Below are 21,286 nucleotides of genomic sequence, written 5' to 3'. Positions count from 1 at the left end.
CATGTGCAGTAGCCACTTCTGCCTCTAGCCTTTTGAGATACAAATCCCAGGCAAGCCACTATCTGGATTCGTTTCAAGGGGTCCTCCTCGAAACTCTCGTGAGATTTTCCAGCAAGGGATCAAATACCCCCTTGAAATGAATAAAACCACAGCCCCCACTCACAGGGACTCTGGAACCCTCACATCCAGCCCTGACCTCTGTTCCCCACTTGCCAAAGCACCCGGCCCTGGGAGCTAATTTCCCCACTGGCTGGATGTAGAATCCAATTAAATCTGGGTTCTCAACAGAACGGCTGCAGGGCAGCGATGAAGTAATTCTGATTGAAAGCCTGAAGGAATGGCTGGCTTCTGAGAGCCAGGGGAGCGTGACCTGTGACCCCGTGGGGTACCTCTGCTCCCCCGCTGTCCGAGGCCACCTGCCCCAGCTGTACCTTCCTTGGTGAGCTGGGCGAAGTGCTTCTCCAGGTCAGAGACACTCTGCCTCTGCAGGTAGCCGTGGAACTGGAACCAGGTGACAGTCTGCTCCTCCTTGGGCCCCGCCCCAGGGAGCAGTCCCCCGCAGCTGAGCACCTGCTCCAGCAGCCTGCGGCACACTGGGGGACAGATGGCCGGCAGCGTGAGGCCTCGCCCTGGAGGGACGCAGAGTCCCTGGCAGCCAGTCAGCCAGGCTAAGCCCCGGTCAGTTCTAAGGCCTTGCCTATGGGAGGAACCAGAACTGGCGTGAGTTGTATATGCCAGCTCAGGACCGCAGGCCTTGGGCAGAGAGTCCATATGCCTGGGCCCACCCTGCACCTGAATCTGAATCCCTGGAGGTGGGGCCTGGGAACATGCATGTCCATAAAACCCAAAACCAAACCCATTGTCGGCAAGTCATTCCGACTCATAGTGACCCTGTAGGACAGAGTAGAACTGCCATGGGGTTTCCAAGGCTCTAAGTCTTGATGGCATTGATGGGAGCTCTGGTAGCATAATGGCTAAGGCACTTGACTGCTAACCAGAAGGCTGGCAGTTTAAACCCACCAGCCACTCCTCAGAAGGAAGATGGGGCAATCTACTTCCATAGGGATACTGCCTCAGAAACCCAAGGAGAGGTCGCTATGAGTCGGGTCCGACTTGACGGCACATAACAACAACAACAAGTCTTGATGGAAGCAGACTGCTTCATCTTTCTCCTGCACAGTGGCTGGTGGGTTCCAACTGCCACCCGGGTACGTAATGACTGTACCTCCAGCGCTCCTTGCATGTCCACAAGCAGTCGCTAAAGTCTGAGAGCCATGGCCTGGAGCACCACCGCCTGGCACCCTTCAGTTGTTCAACAGGGAAGAGACCCATCTCTGCGCCCTGGGACCCGTCCCACCACCAGCCTCCAACAACTCCTTTGGCAGGCCTCCCTGCCTCCTGTCGTTCGTTCTTAAAGGTTCTGGTGGCTGCGCTGCACTCAGTCCCCCTCATGTTTGCCTGCAGATTCGGGGTTTCACACACACACACACACACACACACACTGACACACACACACCCGCCAGGGTCCATCTGCAGAGGCCACTCCCTCCCCGCCATGAGCTGGGAACCATCCACCCAGGCCAGGAAGATAGAGGGGAAGGTGGGGCCACAATGAGGCCTTGGCGTGGCCACAGTGAAGGCCCCAAAGGCTCTGCACAGTGTCTGGGGGTGGGGTGGGAGGGAGGTACCTATTTCCAGCTGCCCTGGGTATTTCCCTCGGACCCGGTGCAGGAAGGTTTTCTTCAGCTGGTTCAGTAGCACTGTCGCGGGGCAGGACAGGACCCTGCCAGGCCCCGTGCACCCTCTCCACAACTTCAGACACCCCTTCCTCCGCGAAGCCTGCGGAATGACTGAGGGCCCAGGGTCAGAAAGCTGACGGTGGGCAGGGAAGATGCTCCTCCACTAGGACCTGGGGACCTCCTCCACGGGTCCCTTGTCATGTCACAGCGGGCCACACGGAACTAGCAGCTGCGGCTCTGAGGACCTTAGCCAGGTTGCCACCTCCAGTCCAGAGGCAGTCGCTGTCACCAGCCTCTCCTACAGACAGCCAGGGCTTCCTCCTGAGGGGGAGGTCGTGTGCCCGAGGCCTCTGGGAGTTCTGGGAATATTTTGTTGAGCCCTGTCCACTGGCTGCCCACTAGACAGAGGAAGCTGAAGCTCCCAGAGGTCACAGTGGTGACCCCAAGGCAGCCCAGCCTCCCTCCCACCCCGCCATGGTGTTTGTGAGCTCAGTCCAGCCCAGCCACCACCCCACTCCCACCGTCTGGCTCCAGAATCCCTCCATCACTCCATGCCATTCACACGCACAGCCCATGGGTGGTGGACAGTTACTTACTGTCATCAATGGATGTCGCCTTGCTGACCTTCTCAAAATCAAGCACAGAAAGTGTCTCCAGAACCTGCTTCTGCTCAACCGCTTCTTCCAGGAGGCACTCCTCAACCACCCTTGACAAATTAGGGGAGGCCAGTTTCTGGGAAGAGGCCCAACGATGCTCCAGGTTAGAGCGGAGATGCTCTCCGAGGTTACCATCACATCTGGTTCCCACCTGCCCTCCTGTCCCAGTGGGAGTCGCTTGACTTTCATCTGGGGACCCTTGCTCCCTACTCTCAAGTTTCTCTGCCTAGAAGCGGACCCCACACAGATGCCAGCCAATCATCACACTCCTTCCCACAGGTCACATGATTGGTGCCTGAATGGAGCATGTAGCTCAGCCAGAACCAGGAAGGTTCTCTCCTCGGAATTCAGCTACAGACACTGCACAAAATGACAGTCTCTTCACAAAGGTGGCTGACCTGGCAGGAGGCAGGCTAGACCCACCAGGGCCCCCTCTGCCTTCAGAAGGGGCTGGCCTCCTTGAAAATGAAGCCAGCCCACACAGAGGACAGCAAAGCTGAGGGAGAGGCCTGGAGGTGATGACATTTGAACTCCTGGATCCAGCTGGGCCTGAAACCGACTTCAGTCTTTCAATCACATGAGTCAATAAATGCCCCCTTTAGTTAAGCCAGTTTGGATGGGGTCGTTTTATTGACAACAGCCACAGCCTTCGGTCTAGGACTTGGACTGCATAGGCGTGACATGACAGCTCACCCACACCACCCACAGAGGAACTTCCTCGGTTTCATGTGACCTCAGGGGCAGGCCTCTCCCTGAAACACACGGTCCAGCCACCTTCCAGGTCAGCCCTCCCCCCGCCCAGCCCCTCAGCCACCTGCAGCAGGGCTTTGCAGACATGAAGGTGGGCCGTTAGCAGCACATCCAGTTCTGGGGCGCCAGCCGTGAGCTCCCTGGACGATGCCTTTGGCGATGGCGGCTGGGCCGGGGCCCTGTCCTTTCTGAGTTGGATTGAGAAGAACTGGGTGACATTCCAGTTAGCAGGTCAGCTCCCTCCGAGGGTAGAGGACACCCTCCCTCCCCAGAGACTCCAGATCAGGGAGGCCGCCTCCAGGTCCCAGGGAGATGGAGGGAAAGTACGGCGGGAACTCAGCAAGGGAGCAAAAGGCTGGGATGGGGAGCTGACATGCTGAGGGCTCAGGGAGAGCTGGCGTTACAAGGCCGCGGTTCAAGCTGATTCCCGGCTCCGGGACTCAGACAAGTCGGAGGAGCCTCCGTGTACTCGTCTGGAAAGTGGGGAGAGGCATAGCAAGCTCAGGGTCGTGAGGGTGAGTGTGGTGAAGTGCCCGACAGTGTCCACGTGGCATGTGCAGCGAGGGGACGCCGAGCCCGAGGCCTGAGCAACTCTGGGCGGTGTCGAGGGTGTGGGAGATGAGGAGGAGTCACAGTGAAGACGTTCTCCTCTCCTGTGCTGCTGTGTTTGGGGCCCAGGAGGAGCCCTTGTGATCAGCATGACGGGGGGGAGTGGGGGGGTGCGGGGATCTCGGAGGGAAGCGAATCTGCGGTGGAGCCGAGGACAGGGAGCCTGGGTCACACTGCACACGTTGTTAGGTAGATGTCAGCGAGCTGTTGTCGAAGACGGACAACACAGCCGGTTTCTCAGCACAGAACACTCACAGCCAGGGCGGGCCATGCTGCCCCATTCACTCCGTGGCCACCCAGGACCTGGTCTGTGCCAGGCGTGGGCACAGCAGGTGCGGGAGGAGGGGGGACAAGCACGCAAACAAAGGCAGTGAAGAAATGAGCAGGAGGCAGCCAGGAAGCATGAAGCTATGCTAATCAAGAGGGGAACACCAGCCACTGGTCCCCACGGACAGCGTGCACTCACGGGGGACCCCCAAACAGGGACAGCTCTTCCGGGCCGAAGTCTGCGTGGAGGAAGGCAAAGCTCTCCAAAATGCACTCCATCAAGCTCTCGGCCGAGGCGTGCTCCCGGCGGGCACCGCAGGGCTGTGGGCAGAGTGACCAGTCCCTACAGACCCCCGGGCTCCCACTCACCCAGACACAGCTCGGGGGCACCATTCCAGACCCTCAAAGTCTCCTAGTCACCAGCACTGTGTCAGGGACGGCAGTCTAGCCAGCTGCTCAGCGCACTCCAGCCCCTGTTCCCGCGGGGTGGGGCATGCGAGGGGCTCCCCAGGTCTCTCCTGAACAGCCTTGACAAGAGAGATCAACCGAAACGCCTCACAGGGACAGGGCAAGTGACACAAATGAGTGGGAGGGCTGGGTGGGGGCCGTGGCACACGGGAGGGTCTAGCTGTTGCGCCGCCCCAGCTGGGACACGGCCACCACTTGGGAGCATGAGACCAGTGCTGCTAGCTGGCTAATTGCGAAAAGCCAGAAACATGGATTGTTATGGGAAACCACCTAGGTTCTAAATATCAGCAACTAACTCCAGACTCTTCTAAAAACACGGTGCAGGTCAGGCCAGACCTCACCAGGAGGTGCAGAGGTCACCAGGTGAGCCTCTGGGTCCCAGGGAAACCAGGAGCCCGCCCCCCTCCTCTGTGCTTCAGGGACTGGAGAGGAGACTCGGAGGCAGCCCTGGGGGGCCTCCTAATGGCTGTGCTGTCCCCGGCCTCGGCACCTAGAAAGCCCCTTCTGGGGGCTTCTGTCTTCCTGTCCCTGTGGCTGAACTGCAGGGCTGGTTCCCGCCCCATCCCCAGCACGCCCAGGCCTCATCCATACAAACTGTACCAAAGGCCCAGCTTGAGCCGACACCACCCTGCATGCTATACCTGTGTCCTACAGGGGGCGCCAAATAGAAACCCTGGAGCCACAGAGACTAATACTAAAATTAGGTGTAGAGATTCCATTTCCTGGTAGCAAAGAACGTGTGTATAACATGTACACACATATGCAAGCACATACACACACATACATACACAAGCACATACATACATACTCACATAGATATATGTGTGTGTAATTCCACTTTTAAAAAACTCAAACTAAAAACATAGCCTATAATCATTTTTAGGAGCTCTGGTAGCATAGTGGCTAAGGCACTTGACTGCTAACCAGAAGGCTGGAGGTTCAAACCCACCAGCCACTCCTCGGAAGGAAGGTTGGGCAATCCTACTTCCGTAGTGATACTGCCTCGGAAACCCAAGGAGGGGTCGCTATGAGTCGGAGCCGACTCGACGGCAAATAACAACAACAACAACAACAACATAATCATTTTTAAGGAGCCCTGGTGGTGCAGTGGTTAAGTGCTCAGCTGCTAAGACTAGGTCAGTGGTTCAAACCCACCAGCACCACAGGGAAAAAAGCCTGGAAATCTATTTCCTTAAAGATTAAAAAAAAAAACCAAAACTCAGTCTGGGAAACTATGGGCAGTTCTCCTCTGTCCTGTGAGGTTGCTGTGAGTTGGAATCTACTCGACAACAGTGGGTTTAACTTAGTTTACCAGAATAAAGAAAAGTTCCTTAAAGATGTTTAAAATCATCTACCCAGAACTGCAGTGTTATTTTAACGTTCTTCTATAAAACGGGTGTCATTTTTCTAACTGGACACGTGACAGGAGAACTTGGGTGCTGACTCAAATTGCTCTGCATAAAAACTTAAAAAATACAAAATAAAAAAAGCTGACACTGGTTTTGAAAAATTTTTCTCAAGATTTCCAGGCAAGTTCTTTTTAAAGAGCATAGCGATGGTAAACATGAACACTTATTAAAAACTGCTGGATATAAAATGCTGTGGTGGTGCAGTGGTTAAGGCATTTGACTGCTAACCAAAAGGTTGGTGGTTCGAACCAACGAGCTGCTGTGTGGGAGAAAGATGAGGCAACCTGCTTCCGTAGACATTTACAGCCTTGGAAACCCAGTGTGGGTAGCTAGGAGTCTGAATTGACTCGATGGGAGTGAGAGTGGGTTTTTTCGGTTTGAATGTAAATTGAGAGACTTCCTTTTCTTCCACCTGCGCTGACGCTAAAGTGTCAGAGCTGATTTCTGAAGACGGACACTGGGTTTCTCTGAACTCCTTCGGTGCCAGTGTGTGTTGTATGTACAAGAGAACGGGTTCATCGATTCATTGAGGGATAAGTAGGTGCTACTGTTATACATTTTATTTCACATACATTTAAATTTAGGCAAAAAAAAGAATAATCTGCCCAGGCTGGGCCTCTGTGGACCACCTGCCGCCTAAGCCCTCTGTAGCCTGGCACCAGCAGATGGCCATGGCCCTGCTGAGGGCAGGTGCAGTCAGTGTGGATGACACAGGCTGGCCGCGTGGGGCCTTCCACAGAGCTCTGCTCAGACCCTGAGAGCACCCGAGCTCGGGACTGACAGGCAAGCCACAGCCCCATCGGCCACAGTGGGAAGATGGGCGGGCGGGGGATGTCATGGCCAGGAGTCCTCCCCCCAGCCCGATGAGGGCCTCTGTCGACCCCACTTTACAGATGAGCAAACCGAGGCCCAGAGTGGTCATGCAGGGCCGAGGCCAGGATGCCGACCTGGGCTGACTGGCCCCCGAGCTCCCTCCCGGTCATCATGCTGTCAGCAAGGCAGGACTGCTGGGTGGCAGCGGGTGGCCCTACCTTCAGCCGGTCCCTGAAGCCGAGGACCTGGTACTCCAGCTCCCGGAGCGGGGCCTGGGCGGGGGCCGTGGACTTCAGTAACTCCAAGACCTCCTGCAGGGGCTGCTCGAGCGCCACACCCGGCCTGTCCACTCCGTCCTCGAGCCGTTCTTCATCCTGGCCTTCGAGGCTACCTGGGTCTGCATGGCTGTGCAGTGGTGAGCCCTGTGGCAGGTGGAAGCTTTCTACCCCCAGGTCCCTCCACCCAGGCTGCTCCACGACAAACGTGCCTCCTGCCAGCTGGGCCACCTCTGGCAGGAGGCCCAGAGAAGAGGGGTCCTCACGGGCCTCTTCTTCAATAGATGTATTGGGGCCAAGGGCCAAGGGCAGGAACCCCACATCCGAGGTGGAAGCTGACGTGCTGGTCTCTGTGTCTCGGGGGTCCTCGGAACTGAAGGAGTCCATCTCAGGCAGCTCCTGGCTCTGTCTCTGCAGGCCAGAGCCCCGAAGGTCGCTGTCAGACAGGTAGCTGAGGATGGAGGTGGCCCGCGGCCCACCCAACAGCAAGGCCTGCTGCGGTGGCTGCTGTAGGACAGACTGGAGAGGGGACATAGAGCCAGCTTCACCAGCCACCCCAGGGACCACGCGAGGCCCCTAGAGGGACTGCCCCCCGCCCCAGGCACCTGTTCAGCATATGCCCAGGGTGGTGAGGTCCACCAAGGTGGCCATTGTTCTGGAGGAGCTGCTAGGACCCTGGCCTGGTCTCCACCATCCCCTCGGACTCCGTCCTCTCCAGCCTCAGAAGCGTCCCTGCTGTTCCTCACACCTCCAGGTTCATTCCCACGTTCCCACCGCAGGGCCTTTGCACTGGCCATGTCCTTGGCTCAGAACATTCTTCCCCATGTCTTCCTGGCATGTGCCTTCACCTCCTTCAGGGCCTTACTCAGATGTCCCCTTTTCTGGAACCCATCTCTGGTTACCTTGTTTTAAATGGCAACTCCCCCATGGTGCCCCCATCCCTGCTTATTTTTCTCAGTGGCCCTGACACCCATCAGTGGACTGCACAGTTCTCGGGTTTCGCCTGTTGTCTACTTCCCCCATAGGATGTCAGCTCCCCGAGGGTACAGTGCTCACAGGGCCAAGGACAGAGCCTGGCCCATAGTTCAGAATGAGTGAAGTGAATGAATGAATGAAGGGTGACATACAATACTCAATGGGTGTCTATTCTTTTAAGCACTTCCTATTTATTAGCTCATGTAACCCTCACAATAATCCATGGACTCACACTGTTATTCTCATTTCCCTACTATGGACATTGAAGTCCAGAGAGGTTAAGTCATTTACACAAGACCACACAGCAGGTGAGAGGCAGAGGCAGAATCTGCATCTGGGTTGTTGATTCCAGAATCCATGCTCTTGACCACAGATGCTTTTCTAACAAATGCCCTGGGGCCCACCACATCGGACAAGAACGTTTCCCCTAAATTTACAAGTTACTGGGCTCATGTAAAACCGCCTTCCCCACCTAAGGCCGACAGGAAGTTCACAGGGCTCAGTGTCACCCACAGCACCCTGAGTCGGGGTGCCTCCCCAGGTACAAGGTCACCCCGTGTGCGAATGCCACACCACATTTAATGGGGATGGACTCCCTAGGACCCCAGGATCCCCATGAGGACCACGTGCTTTAGGGCAGCACTCACGCTCGTACAGAACCATGTGTATACAGACTGTCCCCTGCCCCGCAGCTGGTGATAGAAAAACCAGTAACCATCTCAGTCTTGTCGAATAAAGTAAGACACAACTGAATGTGGTCTCCTGAAACCCATTCCAACGCACGGTGACCCTGAAGGACAGAGTAGAACTGCCCCATAGGGTTTCCGGGGCTGTAATCTTTATGGAAACAGAATGCCACAGCTTTCTCCCACGGAGAGGCCGATGGGTTCAAACTGCCGACCTTTTGGTTCGCAGCTGAGCGCTTAACTACTGCACCACCAGGGCTCTCGCAGTGAAGAAAGAGGGAGCCCTCAGGGGGCTGGTGGAGAACAATCTCCAAACAGCAGTGGGCTCAAAGGCTGTGAGGGAGTGTCGGGGTGGGGAGGCACACGCATTCGCTTGTGGATGGAGGGGATGCGGGGAAGGACGTGGAAGAAACGGACGGCAGGGGTTGGCTCTGAGCAGGAGTCCTGGGGCCCTACGAGTCACAGCAGCCAACAACAAAACTATCAAGGCATTACCTTCTGAAAAAATACATGAAATGCAGGTTTAAATGAAGTCACATGAGGTCCACAGCTAGCGAAGGCAGAAACAACAGAGAGCCTGTTCCAGTTGCCCAGGAGAGCCATCCAGACCCAGGACCGAATTCCCGCCCAGAGCCCCCAGAGCAGAGGGGGTGGCAGAGGAGAAAGAGAAGCCCGAGGAGAGCCTCAAAATGAGGAGCGAGGCTGAACTCAGAGCCCGCTGCACCCCGCGGTGTGGCTGCCCAGCCCACCCTGCCTGGCATCCTTGCTGGCGTTGAGGGTCACCCCCCACCTCCCCCAGCCCAGTGAGAGCCCAGCCCTCAGGGGAGGCTCACTCACCAGGTAGTACCTCTCCCTGAAGCTGGGCGTGCTGGGGGGGGTCCAGTTGTACAAGGACCCCTTCCTGCCACCCAGAGACAACTTGCTCGTGGGGCTGGGTGACACTAGGAAGCTCTCAGCATCGAACGGGCTGGAGAAGAGGAGAGAAGGCCAGCTGGGTCACTGAGCCCCAGGGGCCAGCTCGGGCACAGCCAGAACCCAGGGCCTCTGTGGTGATGGGGCGCTGTCGTCCTCTCCCACATGGTGACAGTCAGGACTGAGCATGACTGCAAGGAACCCCACTAACTCTACGTTCGTCCTCTTTCAACCTTCATGTCGGCCCACCGAGGTGGGAAATGAGGAGAAAGGAGGGCTAAGAGAGAGAGAAGGGGCTTGGCCTAGTGGCCCTGGAGACCCCAGCCTGGACATCGCCCAGGGAGAAAGGAGAGCCAGCCCTGGTGGTCAGAGCATCACGGGGACAAAGGGAGTGAGGGGCACAGCCCCCTGGTGCCTGCACACCTGCCCCAGGCCACTGGGAAATAAGGGGTGGGGATTCCCTCAGAAATGCACTTTCACTTGGGAAAGAGCTCTCCTGCCAAAACAGCTTCGGAAACCACCAGCATTCCCTGCAACGTGGTCTACAATGAGCACTAGCATCCCTTCCCAGGGCAGGGACTGTCAACGAAGGTGCCTGCCCCTGGGATCTGCAGCCTTGCACCTCGAAGGTGGCAGGGGCCAGCCAGCCTCCCTGTGAGTATCTCCTAGCTGGAGATGAGGCTCCAACAAGGAAACCAGGTCCCAGACGGTCTTCAATAGTCACTTGTTCAAAACTGGGAATAGAATTCAAACTCAGAGGGCCGGGCCTGCAGAGAACGGTCTGGGAATCAGCCTGTCTGGGGGCAGGGCCTGCAGAGAACGGGAATCAGCCTGTCTGGGGGCAGGAGGTGAGACAGGCCAGAGCATGAGCAGGGATCCCTGGAGGTGGAGCTCAGGGCAGGACCAGCCCTACCAATCACTCAGGCCACCAGGGGGAGCCAGTGAGGCCCTAGCCTCCAGGCCCCTCTGAGCTGAGGACCCCAGGGCCGGAGTTTCCAGCTGCCCCTGGGGAAGGGCAGCGGGGTTGAGGGAAAGTGGTCCCCACTCACTTCCACAGCACCTCCAGCTGCAGCTTGATGGTGCCCAGCTCGGTGATGTCCACCACGATGACCTGGGGCCGGGTCGTGAAGAAGTCGGCAATGTCACAGGTCACTGAGCCCACGGCCAGCGAGCTCAGGCCCCGAAGCTCTGTCACCTGGAGGGGGTGGGGGTGTCTGAGCCGAGGGCCCAGGAGGCCCACTCCCACCCCACCCTCCTCTCCCGTCCCCCGCCACCCCCTCCACCTTGATCTCGAAGTTCTCGTGCAGGGTGGGGACGAAGGCCTTCTCCTCCTCATCCCAGGTCTGGCTGTCATCTGACTCGATCCGGCCCCTGAGCTTCCAGCGCTGGCGGCCCAGGCGCATAAGCACCTGCAGGCGAGATCCGAGAAGAAGCGTGTCGGCCGCCCTAGGTCGGGGCCCAGGACAACCTCCAGCCCACCCTGGCAGCCAAGGGGAAGTGGGGCAGAAATGCAGCTGGGTCCCTGGTTCCCATCAAAGGCCCAGCCAGGTCCCCTAGAGACAGACCCCACCACTGGTGGCTGTACCTCATACTGGTCTCCAGGACAGAGCCTCGCATAGCCCACCAAGCCTGGAACAGAGAGACGCCCAATCGCCCTCCCACGTTCCTGTGACCCTGCCCCTCCCTCAGATCACAGCCCTCACTGTGGGGACCCCTCAAGTGGGTGTCATCTTCAAGGGGGCTGAACCTTCATGATGGACTGCACAGGAGGGGGCCTGGGCCCTCACATCTGAGGCTCAGGAAGGGGTGGGACTTGCCTGAGCTGCGCCTGGACCCTGGGATTCGGCCATTCCCCCACTCCCAGAAGTCCAGGGCCCCCAAGGAGGACTGACACCCACCCAAACCTGCCCTGCCCACGCATGCATGCCCACTACCTTTCATCCGGACGTGGAACTCGCCCAGGTGGACCTCCAGAGCTCCCTCAATGAGCCACATGTCCTGCAAAAGCCCACACGTGGCTCAGCCGTCCGCCCTGCACAGACCCTGCCCTGCAGCCGGAGCCCCAGAGGCCCGGCCACCGCCCGCCCCGAGAAGCCCACCTCGGTGCACTCGTGCAGGCTGCGGCCCAGCTCCTGCAGGCTCTCACGGGAGGCGCGGCTCGGCGGGCACCTGGAGAAGGCCTGCTGCATGTTGGAGGCCCCATCACGTAGGCGGCACTGGATGCAGTAGCCTTCATAGAGCTCATCCACCTGTGGCAGCCAGAGGCCTGAGCAAGCCCCACCCAGGGACCTGGACGGCTGAGTCACTGCTCCCCTAGCCTCCCTCACAGGATGTGGGCCCTCGGGGGCAGTGGCCATGTCCGCCCTGTCCGCTCGGCACACAGTAGGTGCACAGAAATGTGTCATGAACAAATGAACACATCACTTCTCTCTGCCTGATTTTTCTCCCTTTCTACTACAAGAGGAAGAGAGTTTCTGATAGCCTGCCCACCCCTTGGGCTACTGGGAGTGAAGTAAGGCCATGAAAGGTCTGGTAGACTCCAAAGCTTAAGGGACTGGCTGTGTGACCTTTGGCAAATCTTTGTCCCTCTCTGGACAGAAATGTTCCCAACTGTACAATCAGGTGGTTGGAGTCAACCTTCCCAACACTCTAAGACTGCAATGCCTGAGGTCTTTCTGTCTAAACCAAGGAAAGGGTCCACACAGCCCTGGGGGAGCCCCAGTCACCCACTCTGTCCCTTACCCCAGGCCTGCAGTCCTTCAACTGCCCTAAGGCCGGGAATCACCGACAGTCACCACTGCCTCTCCCACTTCCACTCATCATCAGCTTTCTGCAATGCCCCAGAGAGGAGGAAGTGGAGGCTCCCAGCACCCAGAGAAACTGGATGAGGACGTGCAGCCAGGAGACTGCCCTAGTCCCACCCGTGACACCCCAGGGACGTGCAGCCAGGCGACTGCCCTGATCCCACCCCTGACACCCCAGGGCTGGCTGACCTTGCTAATATGAAACTCCATCTTCCGAATGTGCCTCTCCACAGAGCGTGTTTGCTTCTCCGGAAGAAAGAGAAGACGCCTTGAGAGTGGCCTGAGCCTCCCACAAGCCCATGCCACCCTCCTCCTGGTCCTAAGAACAGGGAGGTGGCCTTGGAGCCCAGAGCACCATGACTTTCCCAGAGTAAGGCTCATCACTGAGCCTCAGTTTTCCTACCCATAAAACAGGTGTTCTTCTCAGAGGGTGCTGGGAGTGGGGATGAGGGTACAGCTGGGATTCTAGCCAGGCCGGCAGTCTACCTTGCTTACCATGGGCGGCAGGGGAAGCTGCACTCACCTTATCCAGGTCGTAATAGAAAGCCTGCAGAGAGAAAAGGAGGCAGGAAAGCTGTCAGAGTCCTGGACACCCCTCCACCCTCCAAGGCCCAATGAGGCTGTCCCGGGACCACCCGGACTCAGGATGCCAGAGCCTGCAGCCAGCCCTGCTCTGTCCTCTGAGGCCTGGAGACCACAGGCCATGGTCCAGGCCGAGGAGAAACAGTGAGTGAATACATGGATTTTAGGCAGTTCTAGGCCTGCTCTGCTACTTCCCAGCAGAACCTTGGGCAAGTTACCAGATATCTCAAAGCCTTCATCTTCTCATATGTAAAATAGGACAGGAACAGCACCTACCCCACTGCTTCTGAAAGGTCTCAGGGTGACTGTGAGGAGGAAGGGAGGCAGTAGGTACTCAACTGATGGGAACAATTACCATTTGAGTGTTTAAGGGCTTTAAGAGGTGACTTCAGCCATGATTAGAGGAACAGGACGGGGGACAGGTGTTGGTGCAGCCAATGAAAAGAATGGATTGCCAGGGGCCAACAAACTTGTTCTATAAAGGGCCAGACAGTAAATGCTTTAGGCTTTGCCGACCACAGTGTCTCTGTCACAACTACTCAACTTTGCCTTGTAGAGTGAAAGTGGCCACAGATGATATGTAAACAAATGGGTGTGGTCATGTTCCAATAAAACTTTATTTACAAACACAAAAAACACACAGACCAGGGCCTTTGAGTTAATTTAGACTCACAGCGAGCCCATGTGTGTCAGTGCAGATCTAAGCCCACAGGGTTTTGAATGGCCACGACCCATCAGAGGCAGACTGCAGGACTGTCTTCCAAGGTGCCTCTGGATGGGTTTGAACCGCCAACCTTTTGGTTAGCAGTTGAGCTGCACCACCCAGGGACTCCTATAGAACAGGCTGTAGACTGTCAACCCTTGGATCAGTCAACATATCTGAGGCTGGAGGGATATACAAGGTTGTATCGGGAAGGAAAGCAAGGCGTGAGGCAATACATATGTTACAATTTCATTTTCCTAAGATGACGATTGACCAAAAACCTCTGTGTGCATTTATGGGCATGTTTGAATGACTGTGTGACCAGGAGTAAAAATATGGCCCAATAAGTGTGAGGTTGTCCTCAAGGGTTAAACAAGATGTGTCAGAGAAGGCTGGGAACAGGGGGTCAATGGAAAAGGGAAGAGAAATGATTAAATGCCCCAAAAGCCTGTGTTTTCTCACATTTCTATAAAATTGTACATCTCTGTAAAATTCCATTTCAGTAATGAAGGAATAGGAAAGATCTCAAGCCGTTGAAGAGGGCAGCAACTTCTCAGCACCTGACTTCTGGCCTAAATCAGAGACAGCAGCAGCCAGAGAAGCAGGGCCCCGGTTGTCATTTTGCTGTGTGACCCCCATGTGGCTGCCACCCCCTCCCCGGCCTCGGTGTGCCCACCTGCGAAACGGCAGCAGCTAATACAGTGCACCTTTAGACAGCGCCTACCTCAGGGCTACTTCTAGCACCTAGGGGGAGAGGGAGGGAGGAGCTCTGAGGTGTGGGAACTGTGGCCATTTGGGCCAGAAAGGAATGGGGTGGGTGCTGGGAACTTTCCCTCCCACAGGCAGTGAGAGGCAGGGCTGGGAACTGGGCTGGGATCTCAGGATCTTGGCAGTGTCTCCTTCTACCATCTGCCTCTGGCTCACTCCTGCTCAACACCCTAGGGTGAGGCCTGGCCTTATGTTCCCTGAGGCTGGAGGCTGAGGTCCTGAACCTCCCACTCCTCCAACCTCAAGGTCCTCTCCCCTGAGGGCACAGAGGTGGCTGGATGATGCTTTGATGGAGAAACAACCCTTCTTCTCAGCCCTCTAGTCAAGTGAGAACTTCAGAGTAGGCCTGCTGGCAGCCGCTGGGCAGAGAGGCCCACAGCCAGGTAACCAGTCCTGGTTTTTGTTTCCAAAGTCTAATCCCATTAAGGAGAAGTGGGGCTTTCACAAGGAAGCCTCCATGGGGAGAAAGGGGGCTGGGAGGGCTTCCTAAGACGGAAAGCAAGGTCCTCCCAGCTGGAGGGGTGGAGGAGAGGGCAGTGCCGAGCTGAGCAGCAGGGTCTCGGTGGGGTCGCCAGAGGGAATACAGCATGGCCAGTGACATTTCAATTTCAGATAGACAATAATTTTGCAGTGGAAGTCTGTCCCAAACATTCCACGGGACATTGCTGTTGCTGCAGTTGAGCTGGCTGAGTCATGGGGACTTTATGCACCAGAGAACCAGATGGTGCTTGGTTCTGTAGCATCTTCCGATTTCTGATGTTTGAGCCCTGTCTACTGTGTCAATCCACGTCATGACACTTACACTAAGAAAGCATTTGCTGTTTACCCAAAATCTGCCTGTAATTGCATCCTGTTGTTTTGCTTTTGTTTTCAGGTTTGTTTTGTTTTTGATTTGCTGCATCTGGCTCTGCAAAAACCCACAGCAGGAAAGTCTTGGGCTCAGAGACACTGCCCCCTAACGGCAGGAAAAGTGCAGATCCACTGGATGTCTGGGAACGAGCAGGCTCTTTCAAGGACAGGGCCAGGGGACACGGTGACACACCCAAGGTTTGATGCCTGACCCCTTTCCTGACACATGAGCTGCCCCGACTGCAGGTTGCCTGCGATGGCCAGGGTCTAGAAAACAGGACCAAGCCAACAGCCACAATTCTACCTGTGCCAATCTCAGAGCCAAGGGAGAACAGGAAGTGAAATACTGCACAGGGAATGGGGGGCGGGCAGATGCAGGAAGCATCCCACCAGCCTGCAGGCAAGGGCAGGGCCAGAGTCAGGTCAGTTCATCACAGTATCTAGAAAGGCTACTCCTCAGTCTCAGGGTTCTGCCGGCAATGAGTGAGGGGTCCATCTCTGAACCCTGGGCAAGGCTGCATGGCTGGGAGGGCCGGGGTGGCATCTCACCAGTCTGGAGTTCCGCCGGGTGTCCTTGTGGCGTCCAGACAGGTGATCCAGCTCGGCCTGCTGAATACACAGGTGTTCCCTGCAACGAGAACGAGGAGAGGAGCTTTGCATTTAAGGTGGAAAAGACGCAGGCGGTGGCTGGCTCCAGCGTGGACACAGCCACCGTCACGGGCATGGAAGGCGGTCACGGGCAGGCCTCAGAGGCCAGAGGGCACAGAGCCGTCAGAGCCATCCCCACCGCCAGCCCCTGCTCACTGGGCCTCCAGCTCCCACACCCCAGCACCACAGCATGGGTTACAGGGAAGCTCTGGGTTAAATCCTAAACACTCCGCAAACAGGTCCTAGTGTATCATACCCATTTCAGAGATGGGCAATGTGACCCACAAAGGTGGAAAGCAACCTGGCCCAGCGGTGGTGTCAATGGGGTTGGTGTGGACTTGCACCCCTACCAGACCATACAGAATCCTTAGTAATGTTTTTTTGTTGTAATCTTACTCATAAATCATAATTCCCATATATTACTGAATACAATGGCAATAGTAATGATACAAACAAGTAGCAAAACTGAAACTACACCTTTAAATTACAATAGCACATGTGGACAAAACCAAAGGGTCACTGTCATTGGCTAATAATGACAGCTGTGACCTGAGCCCATTACAAGGTTCAAGCAGTAAGTGACCATAGAGTTTTCACCTTTAGGTATATTGCTACACAGAAGCTGGGCTTACAAAACATGTTTTTGGTATTATACAGATACAGGGACATTTTATTCTTTTATTTTAAATTTTATTGTGATTTGGGTGAAAGTTTGCAGAGCAAATTCATTTTCCATAAAGCAGTTCATACGCATTTTGTCTCATGACATTGACTGCATTTCCCCACAGTGTAACAGCTCTCTTCCTACTTCCTAATATACGGATATTTTATAAAAAATAATAAATTTTTGTTGAAATGCTACACAAAATTGTTACAGACAGTCATTTTGGTGTCACTCTCTCGCCCGGTATGGTCTGCACCCCCCGCACCTCCCTAGTGACATCACTGGTCCCCATCAGAAAAGAGGCTGTACCCATAGCTGGGTTCAGTTCTGGCCTCCAGAAGTCCCAATCTTCCCCTTCACGTGCAGCCCTCCCAAGCTCAGCTGCACCCCGTGAGGAGGTCAGCATGCCTTCATGAACGAGGGCAAAGGGGCTGGCTGGGTACCCCAGGGCCGAGGACCAGAGGGGCCTGGGAAAGCCGTGCTGAAGGCACAGAGGACGATGGGGGCCTGGTGGGTGCTTCACCTCATGTTTCCCAGCCCAAGGGACTAAGACAGGAAATGCAGGGTCTGCACTTGGGGGGCCCCGTCCCGCTGCAGCGTGAGTTTGCTGGGTCACCGGCTCTGGGCTGCCCTACACCACTGCAAACGCGGAAGGTGCAGCTTTTCCCAGGACATTGCTCTCTTGGGGGCTTGGGCTCCCAGGGAGGAAGGGGGCCCACCCACTCCAGACAAGTCTCCAACATGCAGTCCTTACAGGACACCAGGAGCCGCCCTGGGAGGTGACACCTGTGCTGGGGCAGGCTCCCACCTTCCACACACACACACCCAGCACTCACTCTGCAACAGCATGGGGTAGGGGCTGCATTATGGGAGGAGGGAGAGAGGCACCTCCTGGTGTGGGGACGAGGCCTGGGGTCGGGGGAGGGAAGCGACATTCATCCTGAGCCCAGGCGGGACCTCCCGGAGAGGGTCAGTGTTGGCCCTGGAGTGGATTTCATGGCCTCAATCCTACCCCAGGAACCTGGTGGCACAGTGGCTAAAGTATCCAGCTGTTAACCAAAAGGTCAGTGGCTCGAACCTACCAGCTGCTCTATGAGAGAAAGAGGAGGCAGTCTGCTTCTGTAAAGATTAGAGTCTTGGGACAGTTCTACTCTGTCCTAGAGGGTCGCTAGGAGTCGGAATGGCCTCAACAGCAGTGGGTTTTGAATGCTCCTCTTGGTTACGGCCATGTGATTCTAGATGAGTTGTTCCCCATCTCTGGGCCTCAGTTTCCTTGTCTGGAGAAGAGGCTAACACAACCTCTCTGGTAGTGTTCTTGCAAGGCTTTCAAGGACTCAACACATACAAAGCCCTGAACAAACGGCAGGGCCTACTGCAGCTGTCCTCATTTATGGGGATGAAGAACAGCGGCACCAGGAGGTGGAGAGCTGGGAAAGGCATTCCAGGAAGAAGGAACAGCATTCCATTCCCTGAGCTCAGCGCTGGACTGGAGACTGAAGGAGCTGCAGACTCCCGTGTCCCTCACCGCCCTCCCAAGGGGGAGGGCGGGGGCTGAGCAAAAGCAGAGCACAGACAGACGCGTGAAGAAAGATGGCACATTTCAGGATGTTGTCACAGACAGACGCGTGAAGAAAGATGGCACATTTCAGAATGCTGTTGTTAGTGCCCTCGAGTCAGCTCCGACTCGTAACAACCCTATGTACAACAGAACCGAACACTGCCTTGCTATGTGACAGCCTGGCAAGCCTTGCTACACCTGGGCCCATCGTTGTAGCTACCACATCAATCCATCTTGTTGAGGGCCTTCCCCTTTTTTGCTGACCCTCCACTTTGCCAAGCATGACATCCTTCTCCAGAGAATGGTTCCTTCTTACAACACGACCAAAGCAGGTGAGACGAAGTCTGGCCATTCTCGCTTCCAAGGAGCATTCTGGCTGCACTTCCTCCAGGACAGATTTGTTCATTCTTCTGGCAGCCCATGGCACTTTCAGTACTCTTTGGCAGCACCACAACTTAAAAGCATCAACTCTTCTTCATCTTCCTTATTCATTGGCCAGTTCTCACATGCATATGAGGCGACTGAAAATACCATGGCTTGGGTTAGGCGCACCTTAGTCTTCAAAGAGACGTCTTTGCTCTTCAGCACTTTTAAAGTCTTTTAGGTCTTTTGCAGTAGATTTGCCCAATGCAATGTGTCATCTGATGTCTTGACTGCTGCCTCTATGGGTGTTGGTTGTGGAACCAAGCAACATTTCAGGATTGGGGGTGAATAAAGAGGGAAAGTCTTGAAAGGTTGAAGGTCAGATTATAGAAGGGCCTGGAGTGTCCTCCCAAGGGCAGTCGGGAGCCATGGAAGAAACGTGAGCATAGGAGGGATTAGCTGTGGAGAAGGGTGTGGGGGCGAGGAGCCCAGCGCTGTAAGAGCCGCAAGGAACTGCAGCAAACAGACCCAGGAGAAAGGGGGAGAGGAACTAAGCCAGTGGGGGAGGACGGAGTGGGGTTGAGAGCTACTGAGCAGCTGTGACCGAGGGGGCTTGGTAGGTAGCTCCACACGCGAAGAGAAGGTAAGCCTGTTAGGGAGGTCAGGATGCCACCCACTTAAACTAGAGTGCACACTGACTTTGGGCAGTGACAAACAGCTGAGACCATGTACCCACCTCGGGGAGAACCCTCTCGCTCAGAGCCAGCTCTGACTCTTACTCTAGACACAGTGGTCACAAGCCGGGAATTCTGGCTTCTCAACCGTGGGCACATGACATGGGGGAAATGGTAGAGGAGAGCTGAGAGCCCTGCCTGGGAAGAGACAGAAGGAGCAACAGTCCAGGGGCCAGCAGCACCCCCTCACCTCTGTAGCTGCTAGACTCACCCCTGTAGTGCAGTGTTGGGGCCACTGAGCCCCGGAGGGAGCACTGCCAGCGCGTCCCCCAGTCCTCATGAACTGCTCTCCAAGACGGGAGGGTGGCTTGTCTGACTGGTGAGAAAGTGACTCTGCCCCTTCCCCTCCCTTTCAGACGGGAGGAAAGGCTGCAGGGAGAGACCCCAGGGAGACTGCGCCCTGGGAACGGGGAAGGGAAGTGCTGCTAGCTGAGGGGCAGAGGGGCAGGAAGCCAGCTCTGTCCTGCCATGAGCTGGCCTCCTCCACCGCAGCCTCCACCAGGCTAGCCTCCACATCCTCCACACTTGCTTCAAAACTCAGAGCCAATCCGAGGGCATGGTTCCTCACACTCAACCCCGGTATTTAGGATCAACGTAACATTTCTAGAGAGAACTCCATTGACCACGAAGCCTGGTGTAATATAGCATCTTTTCCTTCAGTGTCCTGCTTGAATGCCTGTTTATAATTTTTGAAGTTAAGCAAGAAGACATACTTTGAAAACCATTTTGTTCTAAGGTCATTTACAGTTTTCATCAACTCTGGTTCCTCTTGGGGTGATCAGCTGCCTCATTCATAAATAAGGGTGAGCTGGGGAGAAATTGTCTATCTGCTCTGATATCTGGGGATCGGTGTCCCCTTCATCTCCTGCCTTATCCCTGCTGTGTCCCCAGCACCCTGGCCACACCCAGGACATGCCTGTTGACAACACCAACAAGCAGGACTCCCCCTGTGCCCTCTCACAGACAGGACCCAAGCTAGAGGCAGAGAGAAGGCCGGCAAGGCAAAGGACGCACAGAAAAGCAACAAGCACCCGTCCTTACTCGAGGCCCCTCTTCAGCGCTCCGAAGATTTTCTTCACTTGCTGGGGCTTGGGGTCCAGGCAGACAGAGCCCTTCCGCAGCGTCCCGTACATCCTGGAGGGTTTGGCCGGCATCCGTGACCTCACAGAGTTCCTGTTGATGGATTTTCTGGGAGAAGGGATGGGATGGAAGGGAGGGGAGGGGTCAGAGCAGGGTGTGGACAAGCCCTCCCTAGGGCAGGCACTTTGAGAAGAGTGGCAAAGCCCCCGTCCTAGTTCCACCCGTTGCCACCAAGCCACATCGTCTCAGGGGCATTCGACACTCTCTGGGCCTCAGTTTCCACATCAGTAAAATGAGGGACTGAATTTGAGCATTTAAAATAATAATAATAAACACCTGATATCAGACACTAATTTACAGTGAGAAATACAACCCAGTAGGCCAAACACAACACTCTGACCAGCATGTTCTAGTCAGCAACATGGGGGGCCAAATTGTTTACTGGGTCCCATGGTTTACTAGTGTTTACATGGTTTACATGCTTACTAGTCCCATGGTTTGCTGGGGAGGTTTTGCCTGCCCACCCCCAGCCCCCTGTTAACAGCACCTCAATTTTCCTCTGGAATAGCTCCCCAACCTTGATCTTCATCTGTGTGCTTTTGGGAGGGTGAACCACCCACATACATGCACACACATACACCCATGTACACACATATACACACATACATAGGCATTCTGAGGCAAACCACATCCTAGGCCTAGGAAGTCAACACAATTCACTTTCATAGCCCAGGAGGAGGTGGGCATCCCCGTCTGGCAGTAACCAGCCAGGAGCTGGGTTCAGAATTCACAGGAGGAAGATTCTTTGCACTGGCATTGCTAAAACTGGGGACACGCACCTAGAACTTCCAGCGGCCACTTCTGCCTTCATGTGGGGGGAATAAAGTCAACGCAAAGGGAAACAGAGCAGCAGAGAGATGGAGTCAGACCAGACCCACATGGCAAGGAGTGCCTGGATCCAGGTATGCCTGAAG

General features: G+C 55.7%; 1 protein-coding gene across 1 annotated transcript in view; it reads right to left on the bottom strand.

The window, feature by feature from the left end:
• RIPOR3 (RIPOR family member 3) overlaps positions 1-21,286 on the bottom strand; it is a 34,811-nt gene that overhangs the window by 5,975 nt on the left and 7,550 nt on the right. The window contains 16 exon segments of the mRNA XM_007938316.1: positions 432-593; positions 1,689-1,850; positions 2,336-2,471; positions 3,210-3,353; positions 4,217-4,342; positions 6,930-7,505; positions 9,485-9,614; positions 10,609-10,754; positions 10,843-10,968; positions 11,145-11,188; positions 11,494-11,557; positions 11,659-11,808; positions 12,553-12,606; positions 12,887-12,910; positions 15,815-15,893; positions 20,274-20,420. Of these exon segments, the coding sequence (XP_007936507.1) occupies positions 432-593; positions 1,689-1,850; positions 2,336-2,471; positions 3,210-3,353; positions 4,217-4,342; positions 6,930-7,505; positions 9,485-9,614; positions 10,609-10,754; positions 10,843-10,968; positions 11,145-11,188; positions 11,494-11,557; positions 11,659-11,808; positions 12,553-12,606; positions 12,887-12,910; positions 15,815-15,893; positions 20,274-20,420 (2,270 nt within the window).

The sequence above is a fragment of the Orycteropus afer genome, unplaced genomic scaffold, assembly GCF_000298275.1.
Source record: "Orycteropus afer afer isolate SDZICR_OR568_19922 unplaced genomic scaffold, OryAfe1.0 scaffold00049, whole genome shotgun sequence".
Taxonomy (NCBI): domain Eukaryota; kingdom Metazoa; phylum Chordata; class Mammalia; order Tubulidentata; family Orycteropodidae; genus Orycteropus; species Orycteropus afer.
This window is presented reverse-complemented; position numbering and strand designations above follow the sequence as displayed.